Source organism: Rhinatrema bivittatum, chromosome 3 (genome assembly GCF_901001135.1).
Source record: "Rhinatrema bivittatum chromosome 3, aRhiBiv1.1, whole genome shotgun sequence".
In the NCBI taxonomy this organism is placed as follows: domain Eukaryota; kingdom Metazoa; phylum Chordata; class Amphibia; order Gymnophiona; family Rhinatrematidae; genus Rhinatrema; species Rhinatrema bivittatum.
In genome coordinates, this window is record NC_042617.1 from 123,270,476 (window position 1) to 123,290,591 (window position 20,116).

General features: G+C 42.7%; 1 protein-coding gene across 4 annotated transcripts in view; it reads right to left on the minus strand.

The window, feature by feature from the left end:
- Positions 1-19,079, minus strand: part of COMMD1 (copper metabolism domain containing 1) — a 362,389-nt gene extending 343,310 nt beyond the window's left edge. The window contains exon 1 of one of the 4 annotated variants that reach the window (XR_003855403.1): positions 18,833-19,079. Coding sequence is in view for 1 of the 4 variants with exons in the window: in XM_029593690.1 (XP_029449550.1) it covers positions 18,833-19,006 (174 nt within the window). In the remaining 3 variants the exon portion in view is untranslated. The remainder of the gene's footprint in view (positions 1-18,832) is intronic. The other 3 variants (XM_029593690.1, XM_029593693.1, XM_029593692.1) reach the window with 3 other exon arrangements.
- Positions 19,080-20,116: the final 1,037 nt, after the last annotated feature.

Consider the following 20,116-nt stretch of genomic DNA (forward strand, 5'->3'; position numbering starts at 1 on the left):
ACATCCTGGACCACGCTGGTCGATGCGACGGCATCCCGGACCAGTGGTTGATGTGACGGCATCAGGAACCAAACTCTGAAATGCAGACGTGACGAGGAACTTGAAATCCAAACAAGACAAGACGCTGGGCAGGAGGACATTGGCACCGTCTCTCAGGGCGCCCTATTCAGGCCACCCGCGGGACTGAGTCGCGGACCACCCTGTCCCACTGCGCGCCCTACACAGCCCGAGGAGGTTAGTCACGGACCACGCTGGGAGCGGGACAAGCGCAGGAAGGATCCAGTTGAGGTGGGACTTCGACGACGAAGCCGATGTCATCCGAAGCACCAACACGGCTAGCAGGACGGGACTGCTCAGGAGCTCAGGACACCAGTCCACCTGCAGGCCTCTCCAACCCGGGAAAGACGTCATCCGAGGGAGCAGGACCGACAGGACCAGAAGGATCAGGAGCACAGATGTGAACACCAAGGGGGAAGGACACCAGGAGACGAACACCAGGACGAGGACCTCAGGCACGAAGACATAGCATGAAGACGTAACTTGACATGGCGAGACGAAACGAAGAGGAGCTCCACGAAGAAGACCTGACGGAGCTCTGGCAGGCAGGAGCCTCCAGAGTGAAGCAACTCCGATGCAAGGCAAATACAGACTGACGGAGCAGCCCTTTTATAGGGCTGGTAGAGGAAGTCCACTCCCTAGGTGGGGCCAGCACACTTCCTGTGCCTGGCCCTTTAAATCCAGAAGAGAGGCGCGCGCCGGTGCCTAAGGAGCAGCAGGAGAGCTGTACAGGACCGCGGACAGCGGCCTGCACCGACATCAGATGCCAGGAGCGCAGGGCTGAGCCTGAGGAGCAGGCCCGACGTTGGCAGCGGCTCCAGCCGCTGCAGGGAGCCCCGGGGGCGGCTCCAGCCGCCAGATGGGACCGGGGCTTGCGGCCTAGTGCCACGAAGAAGACGCTGACATTGGCGGCAGTCCCGGGCCGCGATGGAAGCAGGGAAGTCCGCGGCTCCGGCCGCAGTGAAGAGGAGCAGCACAGGTGGCCTCTAGGCCGCAAAGAGTGATTTAGTCCATGGCTCCGGGCGTGTGGGAGGCCCGACGGCGGCGGCCTGCCGCGTCGGGTGAAGAAAAGCAGCATGGGTGAGTAAGCCTGCTCGCGGGAACACCCGCAGGCAGTGCGTTCATAACATAACCTTTGCAGCTGCACCTTTCAGTTTTTTTCAAACTATTTTCCTCATTTTATCAAAGTTTCCCTTTTGAGGGTTTAGTTTTAGAGTTGCAGATTTACTTATTGTCCCCCTTCCAGTCATTAGTTTAAATTTGATCATGTATGATCACTGTTGCCAAGTGGCCCCACCACCGTTATCTCTCTCACCAAATCCTGCGTTCCACTAAGAATTAAATCTAAAATAGCTCCCTCTCTTGTTGGTTCTTGAACCAATTGCTCCATGAAGCAGTCATTTATTACATCCAGGAACTTTATGTCTCTAGCAAGTCCTGATGTTACATTTACCCAGTCAATATTGGGGTAATTGAAATCTCCCATTATTATTGCACTGCCAAATTGTTTAGCTTCCCTAATTTCTCTTAGCATTTCATCATCTGTCTGACCATTTTGTCCAGGTGGACAGTAGTATACTCCTATCACTATACTCTTACCCAACACCCATTTTTATTGGAGTGGTTTACAGGCCCCCAAACCAAAAGGAAGAGCTGGACAGAGATCTGGTTGAAGACATCCAAAAGATGGGAAAGAAGGAAGAAGTGGTGATCATTGGAGACTTTAATTTGCCAGATGTAGACTGGAGAATCCCATCTGCAGAATCTAACAATAGTAAAGAAATAGTGGATGCCCTGCAAGGAGCTTTATTCAAACAAATGGTAATGGAACCCACAAGAGAGGGGGCTATACTCGATTTAGTACTCACTAATGGAGATAATGTCTCTGATGTCCAGATGGGCGCCCACCTCAGCACCAGTGATCATCATACAGTATGGTTTAATATCACAAAAAAGATACGGAAAAGAAGCACAAAGACCCAGGTTTTGCAGTTCAAAAACACAGACTTTGATGAAATGGGGAAGTACCTGGAGGACGACCTAGTAGGATGGGAGAACGAGAGAGATGTGGAACAACAGTGGACCAAACTAAAAGGAGCAATTACCAAGGCAACTAATCTATATGTTAGAAAAGTAAAGAAAAGAAAAAGAAAAATGAAACCTATCTGGTTTTCAAAGGAGGTGGCTGACAAAATAAAGACTAAAAGAACAGCGTTCAAGAAATATAAAAGATCCCAAAGGGAGGAGCACAAAGAAGAATATCTGGTAGAACTGAGGGAGACGAAGAAATTAACCAAGACGGCAAAAAGTCAAGCGGAAGAGGATTGCCAAAGAGGTAAAAAGAGGTGACAACATCTTTCAGATACATCAGTGAAAGGAGAAAAGTCCAAAGTGGTATAGTGAAATTAAAAGATGACAAGGATCAATGTGTGGCGAGAGATGAAGAAATGGCAGAAATATTAAACAAATACTTCAGTTCAGTGTTCACTAAAGAGGACCCTGGAGAAGGACCGTCGCTAGTTAACAAGAAACTGGAGGGGAATGGAGTAGATGTAATTCCATTTACAGTAGAGAATGTATGGGAAGAGCTGGGGAAAATGAAAGTGGACAAAGTCATGGGGCCTTATGAGGTTCTTCCCAGGATACTGAGGGAGCTCAGAGATGTGCTGGCGGCTCCGCTGTGTGACCTGTTCAATAGATCCTTAGAAACGGGAGTGGTGCCTAGTGATTGAAGAAGAGCGGTGGTGGTCCCTCTTCACAAGAGTGGGAACAGAGAAGAGGCTGGTAACTACAGACCAGTCAGCCTCACCTCGGTGGTGGGAAAAGTAATGGAGTCACTGTTGAAAGAGAGAATAGTGAACTATCTACAGTTAGGAGACTTGCTGGACCAGAGGCAGCATGGATTTACCAGGGGAAGATCCTGTCAGACAAATCTATAAAATATATAAAAGGCTTGAGTCGGTCGGTCACACTGTCATGTCTTTCTGTGACCATCAAGTGGTACCCTGAACAGTGTAAGGTGCACTGTGCAAGGACAATATGCTCTGTCTGCAAAGCCCTGTCTTTCAGGCACCCCCCCCCCCCCCCCCCCGCCATACACACATACATATGTGCATACACACACTCACACAGGCTCCCATTCACTCACACACACAAAATATGTCTTCTTCAGGCACTGTCAGACTCCTCCTTTGGCTGCTGTGGGATGAGGTCCACGGCAGCCCTCTCCTTCTGTGGCCATTGCAGGATGGGAACCATGGTAGCAATCCTGCAAGCCTCTTCTGGTGTCTGGCAACCCCGATTGCATGACCCAGAGCCTTAAGATGATGGGCCATGGTAAACTGGTTAAAAGACAGGAAACAGAGAGTAAGGCTAATTGGTCAGTTCTCTCAATGGAGGATAGTAAATAGTGCAATGCACCAGGGATCTGTGCTGGAACCGGTGCGTTTTAATCTTCTTCAATAACAAATGCTATTTAGAACTCACTAGAGTTGGGCAATGAGACATCTTAATATACTGTCAATGTTGTTTATGGAAAAGTTCTCTAAGTTTCTACATGCTTGCTGTTAAATACTTTCAATAAAACAATACCGTATTTATTGTTTTCACTTTTGTTCAGTTATGAAATTTATAGTTGCTATGGACTAAACAACCAGAGCAATGCCGGGCAGTTTTCGCTAGTACAAAAATAAAACAACATTCATATATATGCTGTAAGACAACATCAGTACTAAATAATAGAGATGTGAATCGGAACTGAAATCCGAACCGATTCTGGTTCCAATTCACATCTCTACTAAATAATGCTCATAATACAAGATAGACCGAAAAAACTGTATGATAATGATGTATATAATAATACTTATTTCAAAAAGAACATCATAAATAAAGGCTGTGTGTGAGATTGTGATACCTCATAAACGTATAGAGCCTCTCAATGTTTGTCAGAGGGTGCTCTCTTGTAAGACAAAGTCACGTTTCAAGCGTTAACCACAATGTATGAACAAGGTTATACGCTGTGTAGACTTTCTTTGTTTATAATCACTGGTATCACCAATCACTTAATTTTAACAATACTTTTGCAATTTTTTGAAAATTTTACATTTTAGTAAAAAATAAGATGGAAACCGATCACTTATCGTTGTATGCTTAGCGTGCATAGGTGACAGCTTTTCTAAGAACACCGGCATGAACCCGACACGTCTGTGTTTCGTGGACTTCTTCAGGGGTTTAATTTTGCAACGGTGTATTGTTGAAAGCTTGTCCCATCACATAGACGCTTTGTGCGTGATCACATCCCCACTGTCGAAGCAACCTCGTCACCCACTGGTGCCAAGTGCTTGCCTTTGGACTCTACCTGAGGCTCCATCGATGAAGACCTCCTGAGGACATCGTGGGGCACGGTTTTAGGGCCCAGGGAAGAGTGAGTTGAGTGCCTCAGGGAGGGGGTATAACTCCCTGAAGGGGAAGAAGCTCCCTCCTTGTCAGAGAGAAGAGCTATCTTCACTGCCCTCTGCTTCTGTGCTCGTGGAAACATGCAGCCACAGTGCCGACACGATGCCCAGTCATGATCTCAGCTGAGGCAGAGGTAGCAGTAGTTATGGTTGTTAGTGGCGGACAGATATCCGCTCTGACAATACTTTAAACCTCGGCTTCTTTGACATGTTTGGTGAGAACTGAAAAGTGCTGTTTGAAGTATCACTAGCACGAAAAGGACAGAAGAATTCTCAATCAGGAGACACGATGGAAAGAAATAAGAAAATAAAAAAAAGGCTGTGCATGAGCATGGAAAAGAAGCCTGAGGAGACTGATGATGCAGTACGAGTGGGAAGTGCCACGCAGGCACAACAGATCAAAGTTCTGTCTTTGAAGAGATAATGTCTGATGATGTCACTCAAATAGCATGGCTAATTCAGCCTACTTATCAATGGAAAATGAACTCCCAAGGAGGCCCCGAAGATGCAGTACCCATGCAGAATTTAGAGGCTGGTTTTGCGAACTGCGCCAGGACATTAAAAAATAATAAAAAGAAAATTTTAGAAATGATGGTGGATTTCAAGGAGATGATGGAATTAGGCCAAAGGGTTGAGGAAACTGAAAATAGAGGGCCGGATTTTAAAAGGGTTACGCGCATTCGTTATGCGTGTAACCCTCTTAAAAGGCCGCTGCTCGGCGGCGCACAAGCCCCAGGATGCGCGTAAGTCCCAGGGCTTTACAAAGGGGGCGTGTCAGGGGCATGTCGGGTGGGCGGCGCAAATTTCGGGGCGGGGTGGGAGGCGTCTCAGGGGCGTGACGCCGGCCCGGGGACGTGGTCGAGGGCTCCGGACCAGCCCCCGGGTCGGGTGATGGCGCGCCAGCAGCTCGCTGGTGCGGCAGATTTACGCCTGCCAGAGGCAGGCGTAAATCTGCCGACAATGGTAGGGGGGGAGTTTAGATAGGGCCGGGGGGGGGTAGGTAGGGGAAGGGAGGTGGAAGGAAAGTTCTCTCTGAGGCTGCTCCGATTTCAGAGCGGCCTCGGAGGGAACAGGCAGCGCGCGCCAGGCTCGGCGTGCGCAAGTTGCACAAATGTGCACCCCCTTGCGCGCAAAAGTACAAAAGTACGCGCATGCGCTGTTTTTGAAAATGTACCCCAGAGTGGAAGCCCAGGCCAATTCTATAATTAAAATGAAAAACGTCCAGAAAGATATTACAGATGAATGTGTGCAACTGCAGGATAAGTTAGAGGACCTTAATAATAGATAACTTAGCTGAACCTGCGGTTCCGGGGAGTGCCAGAGACTCCTAAAAAATGGCAACTGCACAGCTGTGGTGATCAGCATTTGTAAATCTATTCTTCTTTTGGATAACTCAGTAAATCAGGATAAAGATCTGTCCATCGAGTTGGAAAAAGTGCACTGCGCTATGGGTCAGAGGGTCCCGAATAAGCCTAAAGACATAATAGAATATTTTCATAGATACTCACTAAAAGATTGCATACAGAACATTGCAAGGCAGCCGTCTGGTATGGAAATGGGAAGATCTTCTTATATAAAAAATATTTAAAAAAGCGAAAATGTTTCCTACAGACTTGAATAGCCCTAGAACATCAGGAAAGATCTGAATTTTTGGCCCACAAAAGGAAAAATCTTTACATTCATAATATTTATGAAAGACTAGATCTTTATCTCATTTAAAAGAAAAGGAAACTAACAGAGTAGCTCTAGTTGGAATATTGTCAACTGAATCTTCTAAAAAAGAAGAAATCCCTGGACTATCCTGGGCATCCATTTCTCCTTCCTTGTTCCCCTTTAGAAAGATAACAATTTAGAAAGAGCAGGAACCTTATCTTCTTCAAACATTAACTCCTCATCAATATACTCCCTAAATAATTCTCTAGTCTAGGAGAAAGTATCCTAGAAATAGGAAAGTTTAAAAAGCATAGAATACAAGATATCATTTCATTTTCTAATCCTTCAAGCTGCTTATTAACAATAAACTTATCCTTAATAAAGGATGTACAAGCATTTTGCACTGAAGTTAACCGAGAATTAATTTCTGAAATAGAACCCTCTATGCTTTTAATCCTAGTTTCTTGATCTTCCATCTTAGTTATAACTTCTGTTGAAAAGATATGAATCTGGGGCACTGAATAAGATAAATTATTCTCAACCTTAGCAACCAATCTCCACATATCCAAGGGACTGGAGTAATTTTAATCTCACTAAGAATCCTTGCTTGGATAACTCAATGGGGCGCACTTCAGATTCACAGTTGGCACGTGGTAAACTAAACTCTTTATTGATCAGTGGAATTTAATTGATATATGGCGGTCTCGCAAACCAAAAGTGAGGAACTATACATTTTTTTTGGTGGATAAGGGGTAGATTAATAGAGATTAAGAGGTAGGCAAAGAAGGCAAAAACTCACAACTTTTTAAAATATATCTGAAGCAGAAAGCCTGCTGCTAAGGAGTCAGTTGGACCATTAGATCATCGAGAGATTAAAGGGGCACTTAAAGAAGATAAGGCCATCGTGGAAAGATTAAATGATTTCTTTGCTTCGGTGTTTACTGAAGAGGATGTTGGGGAGATACCAGTTCCGGAGACGGTTTTCAAGGGTGATGATTCAGATGAACTGAACCAAAGCACAGTGAACCTGGAAGATGTGGTAGGCCAGACTGACAAACTGAGTAGTAAATCACCTGGAACAGATGGCATACACCCCAGGGTTTTGAAAGAACTAAAAAATGAAATTTCATACCTGTTTCAATTAATTTATAACCTACCGTTAAAATCATCCGTTGTACCTGAAGACTGTAAGATGGCCAATGTAACCCTGATAAACATGTGGACAATGGTGAACCCGTAGATGTGGTGTATTTGGATTTTCAGAAGGTATTTGACAAAGTCCTACATGAGAGGCTTCTAAGAAGACTAAAAAGTCATGGGATAGGAGGCGATGTCCTTTTGTGAATTGCAAGCTAGTTAAAAGACAGAAAACAGAGAGTAGGATTAAATGGTCTGTTTTCACAGTGGAAAAAAGTAACCAGTAGAGTGCCTCAGGGATTTGTACTTGGACTGGTGCTTTTTAATATATCTAGAAATGATCTGGAAAGGTGTACGACAAATGAGGTGATCAAATTTGCTGATGATACAAAATTATGCAGAGCAGTTAAATCTCAAGACACATCCTTGACCAGTGTCTATTGCGTACACACACACACACCAGTTACTTCACTGACCAGTCAGTCTTTCCCAAACACTCAGACACTTTCCATTCCTGTCTCTCTCCCACACACACACCAGTCACTTCCTTTCAAATTATCTCTTTCTCCCACATGATAAATTGCAGGAGAACCTTGTAAGACTGGAAGATTGGGCTTCCAAATGGCAGTGAAATTTAATGTGGACAAGTGCAAATTGATGCATATAGGAAAAACAACCCTATATGTTAAGTTCTATCTTAGGAGCTACTACCCAGGAAAGAGATCTAGGTGTCATAGTTGATAATTCATTGAAATCATCAGCTCAGTGTTCTGTGGCAATCAAAAAAGCAAACAGAATATTAGTAATTATTAAGAAGGGATTGGTAAATAAAATAATTGATGTCATAATGCCTGATATCACTCCATGGTGAGACCACATCTTGAATAATGTGTGCAATTCTGGTCGCTGCATCTCAAAAAAGATATAGTTGCACTAAAGAAAGTGCAGAGGAGGGTGACCAAAATAAGTGGCATGGAATGGCTGCCCTATGAGGAAAGACTAAAGAAGGTTAGGTCTGTTCAGTTTGGAGAAGAGACGACTGAGGGGGGGATATGATAGAAGTCTACAAAATCTTGAAAGGACTTGAAAATGTAATGTAAATCGGTTATTTAATCTCTCAGATAATAGAAGCACTAGAGGGCACTCCATGAAGTTAGCAAGTAGCTCATTTAAAGCAAATCGAAGAAAATTCTTTTTCACTCAACACATAGTTAAGCTCTGGAATTCATTGCCAGACGATATGGTTATAGCAGTTGGTGTAACCGGGTTTAAAAAAGGTTTGGATAAGTTCCTAGATGAAAAATCCATAAACTGCTATTAATTAATAAGCAATAGTAGTTTGAGATTTATGTAATGTTTGAGTACTTGCCAGGTATTTGAGACTTGGATTGGCCACTGTTGGAAACAGGATACTTGGTCTGACCCAGTTTGGCAAGTCTTATTAATCATGTGGTCGGATCACGTGCCTGTATGGGTAACTATTGAGTTTAATAATTACAATAAAGGAAAAATATTTTGGCATTTAAATGATTCTCTGTTAGAGGACGAGCACTATGAAGCGCAGCTGAGATGGAAATTCAGGAATATCTGAAGTTTAATGATAATAAAGAAAATAGTCCAGTGGTTATTTGGGACTGCCTAAAGGCAGAAGCCAGATGAAAATTTATATCTAGAGCCTCATTTAAAAGAAAGGAGAAGGATAAAACCAGGAATGTTTTGAAGGCTGGAACAGATACATAAAAGTTCCTTAGATCTGTCAGTGAACGGCCAATTATCTAGTCTTAGGGAAGACTTATGGAGTTGGATTCTGATAATATAGGTTAGACGCCAAGGGGTTGTCAGATACGAATCTTTTTTGGGTGGAGACATATTCTTTATATGTTGTCACGGCTTTTTTTAGATAGCCTACCCTCTTGTTTCGTTGGTCCATCACTTTTGATAATATAGCACATTATCTTGAATTGGTACAACAACCTTTTTTGAGGGGGCGTAATAAAGCTGGGAAAGTGCTTGCCTGTAAACTAAAGAAACTAAATGCTCAGAATAACGCAGTCAAAATTAAAGATTCTAATGGGAATGCTGACTGCTAATAAGGATATAAGATCCTGTTTCTTACAGTTTTACTCTGATCTCTGTGGTACAGATTGTCATCCCATTAAGCAGAATGGGATAGATAATTACTTGAAGGATATTAACTTACCAATGTTGTCAGAATCATTGCAGGTAGCTTGGATAGGGAAATCTTGCAGCTGGAGGTGGCTGAGGCCATTAAGAATTTGAAATTGGGAAAATCTCCCAGGTTGGAAAGATTTACTGCCAAACTTTCTCAATGTTTTTCTGGTTGTCTTATACCACTTCTGACAAATATGTTTAATTATTAAGAACCGATTGCTCTTTCTTACCAGATAACCATCTCGGCCAAATCTGGTAGAGATCCCTCATTTTGCGGGTCCTATACCCCGATTTCCTTGATTAATCTCAGTTGATAATGCAAGAAAAATTGTAGATAATATGTGGTGGGTGAGAAAGCAAAACATACCATCTCTTTTTTTGGCTGTTGACACAGAGAAGGCATTTGACATGGTTCATTGGCCTCTTCTGTTCAAAACAGAGAAGATGAAATTTGGGGGTTCTTTTATACAAAGGATTTGGAAATTACATGAGGCACCCAAAGCTTGTATTAAAATTAATGGTGGTTATTCAGATACTTTCCAGGTTGGTAGGGGTACAAGGATGGGATGCCCTCTCTCCCCTTTATTATTTGCAATCTTTTTAGAACCATTTGCAACTGCGATTCGAGCGAATTCGAAAGTCACGGGAGTTGGCATCGGTGATTATTCTTCTAAGTTGACAGTATTTATGGATGACATTCTTTTCACCATTATGAATCCAGTAATTGCTTTGGAGGGTATAGTGAAGGAAATTTGAGAATTTTACAGGGGTATCAGGATTTAAGATAAACTGGGATAAATCTGAAATTTTAAATATTACTGTCCAGCCAGCTGATGAACAGAGTATGAGGAAAAAATTCCCATTTAAATGGGCCAAGTAGAAGATCGAATATTTAGGAGTGAATATCGGGGCAAAGTTGGAGGATTTGTTCCATTTTAACTATCCCCCTTTGTGGTCTTCTGTTATCAAAGATTTGGAAGAATAGAACAGGTTTCATATCTCCTGGCTGGGTAGAATTGCTGCAGTTAAAATGACTCTTCTTCCTAAATTAAGTTATCTGTTTCAAACATTGCCTGTCAGAGTATCTAACGGTTTGATGAAACAGTGGCAACAAAGAATAATGTGGTATATTTGACAAGGAAAGCCTCCTAGGGTGGCACATAGAGTTTTATATCAGCCAAAAATAAGCAGGGGAGGGGCTTGGGGTACCCAATATCTCTTTGTACTATGGGGCAGCACAACTTCAAGCAGTTGTGGATTGGCATAAGAGGGTGGAGTTAATACAATGGATTCACACAGAGCAGGCAAGGTTGTGTTTAATGCCCATTACTGCATTGATTTGGCAACCCAAAAAATTATGGAGACCTTTGGGTAACACCTCTCCTTCTTTACAAAACTCATGGAACATTTGGTCGCACTGGAAGCACAATTTGGTTGGGTCTTGGGAGTATTTTTATAGTCCTTTTTTATTTCCTCATGTTTTCTTCTTTCCAGGTTTGCCATTAAGTGCATTTCGTCATTGGAAATATGATGGGATACATAAAGTAAAGCATATTTGGGTCAACAGGAGACTGATGGATTTTGAAATGCTGAACATAAGTATGGGCTTCCCCTGATAAGGCTTTTCCCTACCTGCAACTTAGACATTTTATTGGTTCACTGAATTTAAAAGCTGACCTGGCCATGGGGAAATCTTATTTTGAGGCCATGTATGGCAATGTTGATAGTATCAAATGGGTGATATGAAAAATATTTCTCCAACCCATATTAAGCATAGGAAAATTATTTGGGTGAAGTTCTTCCTGAAGAGGAATGGGATTTAATCATTCTGCGCAAAGGTAAATGCTCCATTTTGGCCAATCTAATGGAGAATAGTTACAAAGTGCTTATGAGATGGTATCTAACTCCAGAACATTTACATAGTTCTCTTCTGAGGTTGTGGATTGGTTTTGGAAAGGCTGTGATGAGGTGGGGACATTCTTTCATATATGGTGGGAGTGTAAATTTAAGGATTTTTGGAAGGAGGTCAATATGTTGATTGAATTACTAAATCAACTTTTACTCTATCCCCCAAAAATGTGTTATTGAACCTACCAGTGAAGCAAGCTGATAGGAATATGCAATTGTTTATTCAACAAGTAGCACTGGCAGCTTGGTGCGTATTAGCATCAGCTTGGAGGGAGCCCAAGACCCCAACTATTGCTATGGTTATTAATCGTCTAAATGTGATACATCTCCTGAGTAGGATAACAGCTTATAAATGGCAGATTCTGGGTAAAATTGAGAAAATATGGGTCTTTTATATAGGTTGGAAAGGAAAATAAGGGATTTAGGTGACTGTGAATTATATCATCAGATACCTCAGAGTTCCTGTGAGCCTAGCCTACGATAGTGTGGATCCTGGTGGGTGTCAACCTTCTTGGCAAGGACTTTTCTTGAGATTCTAAGGAGCAATACTGTTTGGCGGAGGGGTCGGGGTATTCTGAAGGGAGTTATGGAAAATATTGAAATGAGGGTTGCACATGCTGTTCTAAAACTATAAGGTCCTAGGGCCGTAAGGAATATAGTATGTGGAATGACAATTTTTGTGTGGTATGAGTTTATGTATTGTTATCTTTTTTCTTTTATTTATCAATTTTCACATCAAGAAAACAATCTTGTGTAGAAAGCATTTTACAGTAAATGTTATAAACACAATAAAAATACTCTCCCATATCATTATGCTTTTAAAGTCCTCGTCTATGGGGAGATTCTTTACTCAACCTTAGGAAATACATCATTGTATATAAAGAAAAGACAGGTCCTATACTGAAGTATTATATATTTCTATACGGACCCAACTGAAAGCTCTTAGTACTTTTAGCCTTCCAACAATGGAGAAGATGTTAATATCTCAAGAGAGTACTTTTTAAAAAAATTCTCTAGCTGTTCAGGTTGAAAGAATATATATGAAATATTTCTATATTTTATACTGCATTTACATGCATATTTTAGAATATGCATAGCTCCCAACTTTTGAACTTGAGATCTCAGATTCAAGAACTGCTTCCTTCTAAGCTGAGTACATCTAGCCAAATCTGGGAATATCCTAATTTTTAACCCCAAGAATAATTCAGCTCGATTTCGAAAGTATGATCTTAAAATCCAGTCTCTATCAGATTCAAGGAGGAACATTACTATCAATGTCGCTGGCTTCACTTGCTCCGTTTGTGATGTTTCAATTATATTTGTTATATCCAATCTTGGAGTTTCTGATACTACTGGTATCACGGGAGTCAACACTTGAAAGTCTTTTTCCCCTTCTTTCTCTTTTTTCTTAAAGAAAGGTATATAATAGGCCCTGGATGTTGGGGGGATCACTGCTTCAGGAACCTTCAATATTTGTAAGAGATATTGGGGCGGATTTTAAGAGCCCTGCTCGCCGGTGAGCCTATTTTACATAGGCCTACCGGCGCGCGCAGAGCCCCGGGACTCGCGTAAGTCCCGGGGTTCTCTGAGGGGGGCGTGTCGGGGGCGGGCCCGGTCGTCGTGGCGTTTCGGGGGCGTGTCGGCAGCGTTTTGGGGGCGTGGCTACGGCCCGGGGCGGTACGGGGGCGTGGCCGCGCCCTCCGTACCCGCCCCCAGGTCGCGGCCCGGCGCGCAAGAGGCCCGCTGGCGCGCAGGGATTTACTTCTCCCTCCGGGAGGCGTAAATCCCCGGAGAAAGGTAAGGGGGGGGTGTAGACAGGGCCGGGCGGGTGGGTTAGATAGAGGAAGGGAGGGGAAGATGAGGGGAGGGCGTTAGAGGATTCCCTTACGTTCCCTGCCTACCCCCTGCCTACACCTGCCTACCCCCATTCCCTCCAAGGCCGCTCCGAAATCGGAGCGGCCTTGGAGGGAACGGGGGTAGGCAGCGCGGCTCGGCGCGCGCCGGCTATACAGAATTCATAGCCTTGCGCGCGCCGATCCAGGATTTTAGTGGATACGCGCGGCTCCACGCGTATCTACTAAAATCCAGCGTACTTTTGCTGGCGCCTGATGCGCCAGCAAAAGTACGCCTATTCGCGTTTTTTGAAAATCTACCCCATTGTCTCCACATATCTCGTGGGATCCCCAAAGGGTCTTTTGGGAAATTTATTAATCATAAATTTCTCCCCTTTATTTGATTTTCCATACGATTCATCAGAATAGTACTTGCTTTGATTATATTACATTGAAGATTTCTCATTTCTTTTACGTCCGTCTCAACCTTTTCAATTTTAACCTTTTGTGTTCTCAGTTCATCCTCTACCTTACAAACTCTTTCCATGGTATTATTTATCAAAGAGGCCAACGGGTTAATTTAATTGAAGAGATTATCACTGACTGTTTGCACAGCTTCTCAAATTTTCTCTAGGGAAAAGGCTTCCAGTTTTACTAATTCCTTCTTTTTAGGTAATTTAAAAAGTACTTTCCTTTTTGTTGGCAGCTGTTCCGTACAGCCTTCAGCGTCTCCCAGGCCGGTCTCTGCGTCTGAGTACAGCGTCAGCTGTTTCTCTCCTCCGCCTTCCTCATCCTCCGATGACCCTCCGGCGGTATTGCTCTCACTCCTCCGAAACAGACCGCTCCCGTCCACCTCACGTAAGGCCGCGGTATTTTCTGGGGGCATCCGAAAAACCGGGGATAAGGTCGTCTGAAGCTCATGTGGGGAGGCGGTTCCCTCTTCCACTCGCTCTCCCCGCTGCAAGCTGCCATCCGGTTTCTGTTCCCGTATTACATGTGAATCCATTGGGCCCTGAATTCGACCCTCCGATATTGCTCCCAAACTTTCTCTCTCTTTTGCTGTCCTTTTCCTTGCGGAATATATTTACCCTCGGAGCCCAAGTTACACATATCCGGTCCTGTCGGCCATCTTGGACCCCTCCCCTATGTATTGATATCTTAAGGTGGCATATGTGTCCCTTTCTAAGAACATGCCATATTGGGTCAGACCACGGGTCCATCAAGCCCAACATCCTGTTCCCAGCAGTGGCCAATCCAGGCCACAAGAACCTGGCAAGTACCCAAAAACTAAGTCTATCCCATGCTACTGTCAGGATCTGTTTATGATCAGAGCATTTTGGTTGTCCTTTCTGATGTTTGCTTACATGTGCTTTCCTTCAATAAAAATTGTAAATTATAAAAAAAAAAAAACATATTCAAATGTTTTTAAACCCAGCTACACTAACTTCCCTAACCACATCCTATGGCAACAAATTCCAGAGCTTAATTGTGCATTGAGTGAAAAAGAATTTTCCAAGATGTGTTTTAAATGTGCTACTTGCTAACTTCATGGAGTGCCCCTAGTCCTTCTATTATCCGAAAGAGTAAATAACCGATTCACATTTACTTGTTCTAGACCACTCATGATTTTATAGACCTCTATCATATCCTCTCTCAGCCATCTCTTCTCCAAGCTGAACAGCCCTAATCTCTTTAGCCTTTCCTTACAAGGGAGCTATTACATCCCCTTTATCATTTTGGTAACCCTTCTTTATATCTTCTTCAGTGTAACATTATCTTTTTTGAGATGCAGTGACCAGAATTGTACACAGTACTCAAGGTGCGGTCTTACCATTTATGACATTATGACATTTTAGGTTTTATTCACCATACCCTTCCTAATTCCTAAACATTGTTTGCTTGACTGCCACAACACACTGAGCCAACGGTTTCTCTATGACGCCTAGAACTTTTTCCTGGGTGTTAGGTTCCACATTAGGAGTTAACATCATGGGTTACTTTTCCCTATATGCATTACCTTACACTTGTCCACATTAATTTCATCTGCCATTTGGATGCTCAATCTTCCAGTCTCGCAAGGTCCTCTTCCAATTTAGCACAATCTGCTTGTGATTTGACTACTCTGAATAATTTTGTGTCATCTGCAAATTTGATCACCCTACTCATCATATCCCTTTTCAGATCATTTATAAATATATTGAAAAGCACTAGTCCAAGTACAGATCCCTGAGGCACTCCACTGTTTACCTTTTTCTACTGAGAAAATTGACCATTTAATCCTACTGTTTCCTTTCTTTTAATGAGTTTGCAATCCATGAAAGGACATCACCTCCTAACCCATGACTTTTTAGTTTTCTTAGAAGTCTCTCATGAGGGACGTTGTCAAATACCTTCTGAAAATTCAATTACATCACATCTACCAGTTCACCTTGATCCATATGCTTGATCACCCCTTCAAAATAAACATAGCAGATCTGTGAGGCAAAACTTCCCTTGGGTAAATCTATGTTGTGTTCCATTAAACCATGTCTTTCTACAAGCTCTGTGATTTTGATCTTGAGAATAGTTTCCACTATTTTTCCTGGCACTGAAGTCAGGCTCACCGTCTATAGTTTCCCGGATCACCCCAGAGCCTCTTTTAAATATTGGGGTTACACTGGCTACCATCCAGTATTCAGGTACAATGGATGATTTTAATGATAGCTTACACATTTTTACTAACAGATTTTAAATTTAATTTTTTAGTTCTTTCAGAAAACTGAGTTGTATACCATACAGTCCCGGTGATTTGCTACTCTTTAGTTTGACAATCTGGCCTACTACATCTTCCAGTTTCACTGTAATTTGGGTCAGTTCATCCGAATCATCATCCTTGAAAACTGTCTCTGGAACTGGTATCTCCCCAACAGACTTGCACTGGTTCTCAGACTTTCTACACATCCGCTCCTCATCCAGACCCACCAGAACGCCCTACACAGCAACCATTCAAACTCCCTCCCCCAAACTCTTCCATCTAACAGCTACCAGACAACGCGCCCTCTCCCTTGCTGGACCCTCCTTATGGAACTCAATGCCCACCCAGCTACGCCTTGAGACATGCACCAAGAAATTCAGACAAAACCTCAAAACATTATGTCACTCCAGTTGTTTTAGTTTATATTCTTTCCTGTCTTCCGAAGCCCATGTTTTTTCTCCCTGTTTAATGTAACTTTTTATCTTCCTTTGCATTTGGTTTTGCAGTTCTTTTTACCCTAGTTCCATGTAAACCGGTTCGATAAGACATGGTCTTGAGCATCGGTATATTAAAAAATATTAAATAAATAAAATAAATAAAACATGGCTGTTCACCCAAGCCTACACATGAGCCCCCTTTCACTATTGCCACCCCCGCTCCTCGCCCCTCCCACCTTCTCCTCCCTCATCCCCCGCCTCCCTTCTCCCCCCCACACACATATGTATATAACCAAAACATTTTGTAATTAACTATATATTGCATTTAATAATTTGTACTGTAAATATACCCAGTTTTGTACTGTAAATATACCCAGTTTCTCCTACCCTTATTTAACTTTGCATTGCATCTAATGATTGTACTGTAAACCTCCTGGTCTCTTATAATTCCTCCCCCACCCCCTGTTACATTATCAGTTTCATTGTGAAGCCCTGTTGGCTAATTTTTTGTTCGATGGAAACCGATGTGTTTTCTTAACGAATGTCGGTATACAAAAAAGTTAAATAAATAAATAAATAAAAACATCCTCATTAGTAAACACAGAAATAATTTAGTCTTTCCGCAATGGCCTTATCTTCCCTAAGAACCCATTTAACCCCTCGATCATCTGACGGTCCAACCGACTCCCTCTCAGGTTTCCTGCTGCAGATACATTTTAAAAAGTTATTTAGAGTTTTTGCTTCTACAGTCTACCATTTCAAATTCTCTCTTAGCCTGTCTTATCAATGTTTTATACTTAACTTGATAATACTTATGCTTTTTCCTATTTTCTTCAGATGGATCCTTCTTTCAATTTTTGAAGGACTTTTTTTGGCTAAAATAGCCTCTTTCACATCAACTTTTAATCATGCTGGTAATTGTTTGACCTTCCGTCCACCTTTCTTAATGTGTGGAATACATCTGGACTGTGCTTCTAACATGGTATTTTTAAACAATGTCAACATCTGTTGTACACTTTTAACATGCTGAGTGACTGTTGGCTTTCCCCTTGTTCTAGTTTAAAAGCAGTGGAGTTAGAAGCTTCCCCTTTAAAAGGTCTGGTGCTTGCAACAGCCTTTGTGGCTGTAAAGCCAACAGTCCTTTTTTCTTTATTTACAGAGCTGGAGTGGGGGCAGTCCAGGACTTAATTGAACCCAATGTTCATGTTTAGTCTGCTGGTCTGATCAACTGATAAGTGCCAGTGATAGTAAAGCGCAGGAAAGTGCATCTCTACACCTAGAAGTATCAGCAATGTGCAGTTCTGTAGGGTCTGGAGTGAAGCTGCTATTAGAACATTTTGACCTGTAGAGAATGTCCCACTCATAGCTGAGAGCAAACAGGTAGAAGCCTGTACTTGTGCGAACACAGAAGACATGTCCAGCAAGCATCTACTTTCTCTTGCAATGAGTGCGACTCTGTGGACCAGCAGAAATGCTGCTAGGGACCTTTACCAGTCCACAAACTAGTGGTTGAGAAACAATGATTACTAGACCCTATATTTTCTCTTACCATAAGGTCAATGATACTGTCTCATTTAGTCAGTACCAGATCCAGGGTAGCTTCCACTTGAGAACATTGTTCTACTAGTTGCCTGAAGGCATCTAAGACTTCTCCACTCTTAGCTGACATTACAATAGGTAGGTACAGTCTAGATGCAGTAGATTAGTCATCTACAAGTTGGACATCTCATTTGTTGTATTCCATCCTGGTGATGCCTCTTATCATGCCTAAATCCACCTTTTTGCCCCAGAGTTGAAGAAGTCTATAAATACTCCCATGTGCATCAGATTTCCTTTTTTTTTTTATTCAGGGCAATACATAGTAATTAGGCATTTGGGAGGCAAAACTTCAATAGTCATTTATTACAAGGACAAAAGTTAGAATCTATCAAACAAGAAAAAGCTAGAAATAATCTCAGATGATCTCAAAGTAGTCATTCCATAAAGCAATAGGGAAAGCTAACAGTATATTCAAGTGCATAAGGTGATAACATTCCTTATTTTACTATTTATAAAGAAAAAAGGAAATAACGATATTAAAGGGGGTTTTAAAACCAGGAAGTTGAATGGGGGCAATATCTTTATAAATCTAATGAATATTTAAATCTGCCATTTCTCAAAGAGCACTGAGAACCTTCTGATGAATGGACTCTTCTGTTTTCTTTTCTATCAGACAACACGGCTACGCTCTGTAATTTTTTTTACTCCATGAGATCCTTCAGTCGACTCTCTGACCTGATTCTTTTATGTAGCATTCTCTAATCTGCAGCACGGTCCATATAAGGTGGCAGAAAATCACTTTGACAAGGACACTCTACTATTCAAGGAATAGCACCCTCCACACCAGCTTTCTTTGGAGTTCCTGATCTTACCAGAAGAGTTAATGTAATGTAGGACCAACCAACCTACCTTAAGCACGCCCCTCATCTTCTCCAACAGTGACCGGAACTCGTGCGGAGGCAACTGCGGATAGAGCTCACGTTGAAGCATTTCTTCGCTAATGTCCGGGTTGTTAAAGTAGTTGCACTGCGCGATCCCTTTCAGCAGCGCGCTCAAAGTTTTGGAGCCATCCAGTTCCGCCATGATGACAGATCACATGAGATCAAGTCACGTGAATCTGCCATCTAGAGTCGGTCGCTGTTCTGCTGCCGTCAAAACTCAGGCACATGGTGAGTGTGCGCGTGCGCACTAATGATGGCTAACTGCGTGTGTATTTTTTTTTTTTTCGCTGCTTGCAACAATTGATGTAGGGAACGCTCAGGCTGATCTATGTACTCTGCACCAGGATGCATATCGTACTACCAGGCTTAAGTTTTGCTAGAATGTTTTCTCAGACCATAAGCTTTAGGATATGCAAATGGAAACCCAGGGGCTGCAGCTGCAAAATATGAGATTTTATTATCAGTGTGTCATGTAAACAGTAGCATCCTAGGAGCTGCATCCTCAATTCCTTCCACTGCAGTTCTCTTTAGTATTTTTAACTGACTCATGAAATGTCACTCTCATAGGCGCCAGTTGGGTCGGTATTTGAATATGCTCCAAACTGCTGCCAGCATTACTGCTTTTTAACATCGTATTACTAGGGATATGCAGTGTTGTACAGAGATGTACAAGAAACAGTCCCTGCTCCATGGAACTTAACAATCCAGTCGAGACAAGCAACACAAATTTATATTAATCACAATTGTAAACCAGGAGACCCCAAACTAAGGCCCTCAGAACAACCTTTCCCAGCTTGCCAAGCTTTCCCTGCCCGTGGCCACGTCGACCTGCGGAGCAATGGATTTTTTTTTTTTTTTTGCCCATACATGGCAGAGGTAAAGGCTTCGGTACTGGTACCAGCAGAAGATGAAGTCTGACAACATATGCTAATGTAGTCCCCAACCCCTGCCAGCTGATGTGGAAGTCCCACAGTGCCCTAAAGGCTACAAAGCTGGGCCCAGCAAAAGCCCTATATGGGGTGAGGAGGGAGCAATGTGAGTGAGAGGGGAGAAAAGGGGAAAAGGGTTATATAAGGGAAGAGGAGGGGTATGAGAGGAAGGGAATGTGAGGAGGGAGAAGGAGGGGCAGAGAAAACAGGAATGTGTGAGAGAGAGGAGTCAAAAGGAGTGAGTCAGAGGGGGGTTAGAAAAGAGAAGGGATGGAGGGAAGTAGAGAGATAGCAAAATTGTATGGGTGTGTTTGGGAGAGAGA